We start from the raw sequence: 9673 nt of genomic DNA on the forward strand, positions 1-9673 counted from the left end.
GGAAAATAATTCAGGTTCATCTAATTCCATATTATATTTCTTTATATATCACACCTTATTATTCATTTTTATCCCCTAATTTTTCATTTTAAGTGTCTTATAAACAAGCAAACATAAAATGAGCCTCTTTATTCAGGACACTAGGGCTAAGCTCCTAAAAATGTCATCTCATTTAATTCTCAGGAACAAAACCAGATGATACTAAGGAGTCTGTGGGTGGAGCAGAGAGAAAAAATGAGGACAGACGATGTCAGCCTTGCTAAGGAGAGGAAGCATGAACTGGACCTTAAGAGATGGGTAGAAATAAACCAGGCAGCCACTGAAAGGAAGAGGAAATGAGCACCAGTAATTTAGGGGATGACAAGAATTTTAGCCTGGCCACTTCAGAATCTTTGTGCTAGAGAGTTTCATATTGTAAAATAAAGTAATCTTGCTAGGTGAGGCTGATGGGCAAGATCTTACAATGCCAGGGTAACTAATACTGTCTTGATCCCTTAGGCAACTGACTGTTACCAGGGTCATTTCCTCACTTAAATACTTTCCAGATAATATCTTTGAAATTTTATTTATTGAGTCAATATACTATATTGATATTTCTGCTGAAATCTAGAACATCGAAATATGAACAGGGTCAATAAAATACCCAGCACATTATTCTGAATCTTTTCTTTAGAAGCTGTGGCCACAGTCACAACTTCAGAGGGACTTCTTTCTTACCTTTTCTTTTTTTGTCACAGAGAAACCACTACAATTCCTATTTGACTTCGGTTCTATGGTCAGAATATTTTCTTCAAAAGGTTTCCTGCTTTCTGAGATACAAGACTTTAAGCTTTAAAAGAGCAGATCTGGACAGGCTCTCATGGGAACTTGTTTGGTTCACTGCAATAGTGATATTGAAGAATTTCAGAAAACTTGAGCTGTAAAGATAAAACAAGAAGGCTCAGGAATGCAGAGTTATGTGTCCTGTTTAGACCTATCCCTGAAACCATGAAAATCCGGAGCTTCTCAAAAGGTCTTTGCCCTTTAGAGGATTTGGGTCACGACTCTGGGAGATTTGCCAGAAGTCAGCAGTAAGCTGGGTTTCAGGTTCTAGGATCTACTACAAATTGTGAAAACAGGCAATTGCTCAACCTTACTTTCATTTAACACATTGTTACTCCGAGCATTAAGTTTCAAAATAAAAATAATGAAATAAAATAAGTAAACAAATGTCAGAATCCCATCTCTAATTATAAACCATATAATCCCCACATTGACACTCTATTTAAAAAGAGAGAAGGACTAAAATTAAGGTGTTTTTCTATTATGCATTCATTTAGCAAGTGCTGTGAGCTTACTAAATGTATAGATTCTAAGAACTACAGATGACTTGGTGAGCAAGAAAAAGTTTCTGCTTGCATGGGTCTTACATTCTAGTTGAGAAATAATACATATGAACATATATACCTCTGTAAATAAGAAAACTATCAGGCCATCGTAAGTGCTTTGTGGAGAGTGACAAGAGAGCTACTTAAGACTAGTTGATCAGAGAAATTCTTTCTGAGGAGGAGATACTTAAACAAATCTGAATGTCAGAAAAAAAGCCAATCCCTTGAAAATGCAGGAAAGCATCTTCCAGGAAGAGGAAAGAATAATGCACAGATATATTTTATAAAGAAATAAAAAAGAATACTACGCCCCCCCCCTCACACACCCAACCTCACGTGGACAATTTTTAAATTGGGGTTTATGCTGCAGACCTAATAAAAGAGAACAAAACAGTTGCTATGGTCTGAATGCTTGTGTCCCAAAAATTCATATATTGAAACCTAATGCCCACTGAGATGGTATTAGAGAGGTGGGGCCTTTGGGAGGACTTAGGTCAGGAATGGGATTGGGGGATGTGGGGAAGAAGATAGAGCCCTCACGAATGGGAGTAGTGCTTTTTAAAAGAGACCCCAAAAAGGTCCCTTCCCCGTCTGCCATGTATGGACACAGCAAAAAGGTGCCTTCTGTGATCCAGGAAGGGTCCTTACCAGACACCAAATCTGCTAGTGTCTTGATCTTGGACTTCCCAGCCTCCAGAACTTAAGAAATAAATATTTATTGTTATTAAGACAGCCAGTTTATGGTATTTTATATAGCAGCCTGAACAAACTAAGACAATAATGGAATAACAATGTAAAATAATGGGGTTGGACTGACAATTGGTCTATCCTCTCTCATTCACATCACTCTTTACAATTGTTATTCTTTTGAACTGTAGCAACTATATTCCAAGTGAATAGTATACTTTCCTCTTTACTATTATAAAGGTATCATGTATTTTTCCCTTATCATTATAAGTAGAGATGCCACAATAAAATTGTATGACATTGATCACTTTTGAGGTTCAATTTTTTCACTTTTATTCATTTTTTAAATTTATTAATGAGTATACTCTGAATAAAATTCAAGATTATGATTGTTCAAGCACCAGTGACCTCACTGAGATGGTGAACAAACTGGAACTCCATTCACTTTTAAACCAGTAGAGGACAGACAGTGAATCCTTCGCATCCAGTGAAACACATCTGGATTAACTGCACTTGATTTGTAAAGATACCCAAGGTTCCTCTGAACAGAGTTTACACTCCACGGATAGGACAGGCAGAGAGCTATTTGTACCCGCTAATCTTGGGTAAATCCAGATTGCTTTTCTTTGGCTTTGTTCCTCCAGCCATCAAAAGGTAATAGCAACTCTGCCAAATTATGAGAGATTGCCAATTCTAAATAATGATGATGATGATGATGATGATGATGATGATGATAGACCCTACCATTTATGGAGCAGTAAGGGTGTTATATGGCTTGTAAAGATGGTCACAATATCTCCTCCCACCCCTGCATGCACATCCCTTGGAATAAAACTTTGTGATCTCTCCTTCAAGAAGTGGCATCTTTTTCTCTACCCCTTGAATCTGGGCTAGTCTTGTGACTTGCTTTAGCCAGAAGGATATATGGTGTCCCCCCAAAATGTATACACACACTTTAAATAATTATAAAGGAAGTGTTTATTAAAATACATTTCATTTTCCATGGACACAGACAGTGGTGTGGTGAGGGCCTGGGGAGGGGGCAGGGGCAAGCCAGAAGGGGTCAATGAGGAAAAAAGGGGACATCTGTAATTCTTTCAACAATAAAGATAAACTTAAAAAATAATAATAAAATACATTTTATTTTCAAAATTGAGCTATCAACTGTTAAAGTGTAGATGCATTTTTTAGGGGGACACCCTGTATATGGTCAAAATGACATTAAGCAAGTGCCAGAGCGTGGGCCTAAAAAGACCTATTGCTTCTGCTCTTGCTCTTAGAATGCTACTGAAGCCCGCCCTGTAAAGAAGCCCCAACTAGCCTACTGGAGGATGGAAGGCCACATGGACAGAAAGGCTCAACCATCCCCGCTGTTCCAGCCATCCCAGTTGAGGCACGGGACTCGTGAGAATGGCTGTCTCAGACCATCCAGCCCAGCCCAGTCACCAGCTAACCTCAGCCACATGAGTGAGCCCAAGCCGGACCCATAGAAGTATTGTGGAGTCAACCACAAAACCATGAGAAGGAAATCTTTCTTGTTTTAAGCTCTTAAATATTGGGATGGGGTTTTTGCCATTATAGATCATTGATATGCTAAATATTGACTAGAGAGCTAAGGACTTTATATTTAGTATCTATATGAATCTTCTTAATCCTGTAAGGTCAATACTATTAATGACACCACATTACAAATGAAGAACTTAAAGCTCGTGAATTTAAGTAATTTGTCCAAGTCACACAGTAAAGAAACAAATCAAACACAGCTCTGGCTTCAAGCACACATTTATATCAACCTACTAGTCTATATGGTGTTTGTGAGGGAACAAGGGGTGGGGTTGGTGAGGCTTTTAAAATCTGACTCAGATTATTAGTATTATTTTTCTATAGGGAATATAATGATTCTATTTGGGGAATTTTAAGAAAATAGTAATGTGTATGAAAAAAGGAGACAAATATTAAAATGCAGAAAATATATTTATGAAGGAATAATATATATCAATTGATAACATATATATCAATCAATATCTTATGCTCAAGTAACTTCCAAGTAAATAAAAAAATATATAGTGCAATAATTTTAATAATTTAAACAGCATATGACACTGACATGTTAGATCCTCTGTAAAGTTATATATAAATAATCAATTCTACTGAATTTCTCTGCTACTTTCATAAGGTTAAAAATCACTAAACGTTGTTCTCCTCTGGGTACTCAAGTTGCTTTGATGTTTTGTTTCCGGCCAAGTCACCTCTTCAGGATCCTTTCGTTCAGCTGCATCAAAATGCCTATAGGTGAGAGGTTACACTCATTACGTATTAAGCACCTGATAGTTATCTCATTGCAAGATTCAGGGTGGAGACAAAGAGGTGAGGATCATGGTCTCTAATGTGGACAAGAATATGTGATAGAAATCAACCAAATTGTCCCCTCCCTTCAGCCTCTCTGGCCTTCAGATGAGAGATCTGACAACCATGAATGTACCAGCTGTAGTCACCCACCCAGAAGGTAATCATTTTAACTCATCTGCCAAGCTCATATGTGCCATGAGTCATGATTAAAGGAACTGTCTTGAAAGCTTCAGTAAGAAGGAACACATTGTGCATTGCCAGCCCTTAGTGGTTGCCCACCTGGTTTCCACCTCCCACACCACTTAGGGGTCTTTTAAAAAGAATAATTTTCAGACCTCCACACTCACAACATAGCCAAAATAGCAGACAACATGAACATCTGCATTAAAGAGAAACACCTTAACACTCACTGGTATTGAAAGTCCCCATTGGAGATGTGTTCCATGCCTCCTAGTTCAGAGCTTCCTTTTCCAGTCCTGATCCACTTTCGTTATATGTGGCTAATGTAAAACTGCTACCCATTGCCTTGGCAACAGGTCCATGTGCTAAAAAAGGAAATAAAACCTGAGGTTTATTTTAAATTTTCTATCTGCCAGAAATACTAATTTAAGAAATACTTTTTAAAAGCAATAGAAAATAATGCCTATAAATAGTAACAGGAAAATAGTTCATGAGAGAAGACATTCATGAAAATGTATTAAGAGTTTATCTTTTAAATATGAATCAAAGAGTTTTGATGCTGTTCATGTTATTTAAAGTTCTCCATTAAAATAATATTTCCACTCTATAATTTATACTATATTTAGTCTTTTAGGAACTTCTTGAATGTTTTGCATATTGAAATTTCCCATAATGGAATTTATATATGGCTAAAGCAGTGGTTCTCAACCTTCCTAATGCCGCAACCTTTTAATACAGTTCTGCATGTTGTGGTAACCCCCAACCATAAAATTATTTTCATTGCTACTTCATAACTGTAATTTTGCTACTGTTATGAATTGTAATGTAAATATCTGATATGCAGGATGTATTTTCATTGTTACAAATTGAACATAATTAAAGCATAGTGATTAATCACAAAAACAATATGTAATTATATATGTGTTTTCTGATGGTCTTAGGCGACCCCTGTGAAAAGGTTGTTTGACCCCCAAAGGGGTCGTGACCCACAGGTTGAGAACCGCTGGGCTAAAGGAAGTAAAATTACTCTGAAGAAGCCCTAACTATAGATTTGAAAACAATAAAAGATTAGTGCTTTAAAGGTGGAGTGTGTAAATCAAAGAAAAATGCAAGTGTAAAGTTCAAGAATTTCTGAATCATTATTTTAAGTTCCCAGCAGAAGGAACTGTAGCCTCATAATTAAGTTATCTGTTATTTATGTTCCACTTCTACAATCCTGTGGTTCAAACTTTTTATTTTGTTTTTATCAAATTCGGTTGGTAAATGAAAAATCCTATCTAATAAGGAGGGAATATGCTAATTGACTGCCACGTCCTCAAAGATGGCAGCACCCACAGACACAAGATGTCTGGCAGGAGAGGACAGTTGGGGGGGACCAGTCCTGCAGGGGAGGGCAGTTAGGGGTGACTAGGCCAGCAGGGCAGGGCAGTAGGGGATGACCAGGCCTGCAGGGGAGGGCAGTTGGGGGTGACCAGGCCAGCAGGGGAGGGCAATTGGGGGCAATTGGGCCAGCAGGGGAGCCGTTAAGCATCGATCAGGCTGGCAGGGGAGTGGTTAGGGAGTGATCAGGCTGGCAGGCAGAAGCTGTTAGGGGCAATCAGGCAGGCAGGCAGGCAGGCAGGTGAGCAGTTGGGAGCCAGCAGTCCTGGATTGTGGAATTGGGCCTAAACTGGCAGTCGGACAACTCCCAAGGGGTCTCAGATTGGAGAGGGTGCAGGCTCGGCTGGGGGACACCTCCCACCCCTCACGAATTTTATGCATTGGGCCTATAGTAAAAGCAATAAAAGAGTTTTCAAAACTAGGCCTAAATATTAAAAAGTAGCAGATTGTAGAGCAGCCAAACACCACAAAAGTACTCAGAGCATTTACTTCCTCACTTCAATCTGTTGGCTGGAAGCTACTGTCTGCTGTCATCTCAGGGCTTGCTCACCATTTAGGAAGCTGGCTAGGCAGTTTTCCCAGGAAACAGGGCAGGGCCTGCATTTTGTTGGAATAGAAGCATAGCTAGACTACGTTTTGGGGCACAATGCCAGTCTGCATACTTCCTCACCTGGTAATTAACAGTTGCTATTACAACAGGATTCTTATCTCCAAAGGGAGCCATTTAATGAGTTTATATTATTTTCAAAAGGATTATTTTCTTGAATTATTGAATTCTGAAACTATTTAAAATTTATGTCAGTATAATTTTTTATTTATAGGGATTATTATATAACTATTAATTGAATACCTAGAGTACATAGGATATCTATCTGACTTTTTAAAAAATAAGTTACAGGCCCTGACTGGGGAGCTCAGTTGGTTAGAGTGTCATCCCATACATCAAGGTTTTGGGTTCCATCCCCAGTCAGGGCACATACAAGAATCAACCAATGAATGCATAAATAAGTGGAACAACAAGTTTATGTTTCTCTCTCGCATGCATTTTCTCTAAAATCAATAAATTACCAAAAAAATAAACAAAAGAGTACGAAAGCCTAAATAAGTACTATGAACAGTTGTTGTAGTAATTATTATGTACCATGTAATAAATAAACGAAGTGCTTTGATGCATCATTCATTCATTCAACATATACCTATTATCTACTATGTGCACTGTTCCAGGAACTGGAGATCAACAGTGAACAAAACAAAATCCCTGCTTTCGTGGAGCTTATTCTACAGTAAGGAAACAATAATTAAATAACCAAAGCATAAAGCACGTGTAATGAAAATAAGAGCTATGGAAAATGTGTATTTGAATAAGCGTCTCATTCAAATGATAAGTTGACATGAGCAGAGACCAAAGGAAGTAAAAAAATCCAAAATTGGATCTCAGGGGGATGCCTGTTAAAGATCATTGAACAATTATTTATTGAGGATTTCTTGTAACCACTTACCATTCAATCCTTATAGCAGCACTTCATGGTAGGTGTCTTATTTCTCCCATTTTGCAGGTAAGAGAACTGAGGCTTAAAAATGTAAGGAAACTTTCTTAAAGCCACACTACTTATAAAGGACAAGATAAGATTTAACCCATATCTGCTTCAGTCACAAGCTGTGCTTTTGATCATCTTCCTTCTGTCAAATCACCCAGTTACCCAAAAATCAAGATTTTTACATGTTTAATATTGGTACTTATTTAATAGGATTAGTCAATGACAACAGCACACTTAAAGAGAAAAATAAATAAATTGGGTGGGGGGGAATAATGAGGTTTGGCTCAATCAAATAAATAAATTTTTTTAAAAAATGCTCTCTCTCTCTCTTGCCCTAACCAGTTTGGCTCAGTGGATAGAGCATCGGCCTGTGGACTCAAGGGTCCCGGGTTCGATTCCGGTCAAGGGCATGTTCTTTGGTTGCGGGCACATCCCCAGTGGGGAGTGTGCAGGAGGCAGCTGATCAATGTTTCTCTCATCGATGTTTCTAACTCTCTATCCCTCTCTCTTCCTTGCTGTAAAAAATCAATAAAATATATTTTTAAAAAATGCTCTCCACTCCCCTCTTGAAGGATCTAGATGGAGACAGAACAGACCTTGTTAACTTGTGGCTCTCCAGGCACACACACAAGGATTCCCTAGCTGGCCCTGTAGAGGCATGTCCTGAAATCGCCTTCCAAAGCAGCACTCTCAGAGCTGCCCAAAGAGGCCATGAGTAAGGAGAGGGAGAGAGAAAGAAGAGACTAGGAAGGAGTTTGTTGTGGGAAATCTTCCCCTTCTGTTCACCCCTCTCTTTTCAACTGAATCTCAGCATCAGGGTTGGATATTTTCATTTGGCTCCATCACTGAGCTCTTCATAAGGTACAATCTACCTCAAGACGAGTCCTGCTGGGATGGAAGGAATCGCTTCCAAGACCTACCATCCCACATGACTTCACCTAAGCACTAGTTCCACAAGGACTTAGCCGTGTGGTTGGCTGAGAAAGGGTGGCAGAACTATCACCATTTCCTTATTCAGGATTTCCTTATTCACTGATTTCCCCTGACTCCCTGACAGCTCATGTAGCTTTGCATTAAGGGTTTATGTAAAGATAAAAGGGCATGCATAGGAAAGTGGGGCAGGGGAAAGCTGTGCTCTCTAGCCACCCCAGATCTGAGTGAGTGGAGCTTTACAGTAATTGAGTGGCTTGAGGAAAAGCAAACATCTTCCCAAGCAATCAAAGGAAGACTATCTTACTTAATACCTGGGATAGATGTTTTTCTCTCTGCCTCTCAAGGCCAAAGAGGAAAATCAGGATGAGTGGCTTAGGTTGTAAACTTTAAGGTCAAGGGCCCTTTCTGTTGAGCTTAGCTTTCAAGTTCTCGTAGTCAAGTATGTGTGAAACATATTTAATAGCTCGATAAATACAAGTTGTGGAAGATGAAATTGAAAGTCAGAGGTCCCTTCCATGGGCCCCCTACAGAGCCTGTCGTAAAGAGCACGTAATCAACATTAGCAGGGCTGTTAAAAGGTATCACCTATTAGAAGTGTGCTCTTCCCTAGCGCCTCTAGCTGGAGTTTCTCTGTGTGGGTGTGTTCCTAGGAGAGGAGTCGTGTGCAGAGAGTGTACTGGGTACAATGTGTATTTATTTGTAAGAGGAAACAGAAGATCTCAATGAGGAGGAACATATGTTTCTGAGACTGCATCTGTGCAAAAAGTACATAGTCCCTGAAGTTGTACTAAGGGGAAAAAAACAACTACCGTATTATTGAAAAAAAAAATCTTTTATTGCACGCATGTCCTCTTGGCACAATTCCCTCCTCCTGCTTTTTCTGCCTGACCAAATAATTCTTTCTCACCCTCAGGTCCAGGGAAACCACGACATGTTTCGAACAGTTTGGCATAGCCTGACTAGCCAGGTTAGTAATCACGTGGGGAGCCCAGAGGCACACCTTAGCCCTAGAAGAGACGTGACTCTTCAGGGATCACCTGCCCGGGGCGCTACGCAATGGAGCTGAAATCATCCTCTGAGGGCTGGGCAGAGGCCCAGCAAGGAAACTAAAGTTGGGCGCGGCCCTGGCAGGTAGCAGCCTAGGTGATCTGGAGCGTGCGCGACCACCAGGTGTCCAACTCGCCAGGTGTTCCGGCTGGCCGCCGGCTCCGCCCCGCCCCCGGGCTCAGTGCGCCTGTC

At 39.8% G+C, this 9673-nt stretch overlaps 1 protein-coding gene across 1 annotated transcript in view; it reads left to right on the forward strand.

Annotated features, from left to right (window-relative positions):
* Positions 1 to 987: 987 nt before the first annotated feature.
* The window catches only part of PKP2 (plakophilin 2), an 85928-nt gene continuing 77242 nt past the window's right edge, over positions 988 to 9673 (forward strand). The window contains exons 1-2 of the mRNA XM_015566629.1: positions 988 to 1070; positions 2699 to 2811. Coding sequence (XP_015422115.1) covers positions 988 to 1070; positions 2699 to 2811 — 196 coding nt within the window. The remainder of the gene's footprint in view (positions 1071 to 2698; positions 2812 to 9673) is intronic.

This window comes from Myotis davidii, unplaced genomic scaffold (assembly GCF_000327345.1).
Source record: "Myotis davidii unplaced genomic scaffold, ASM32734v1 scaffold902, whole genome shotgun sequence".
NCBI classification, from domain to species: Eukaryota; Metazoa; Chordata; class Mammalia; order Chiroptera; family Vespertilionidae; genus Myotis; species Myotis davidii.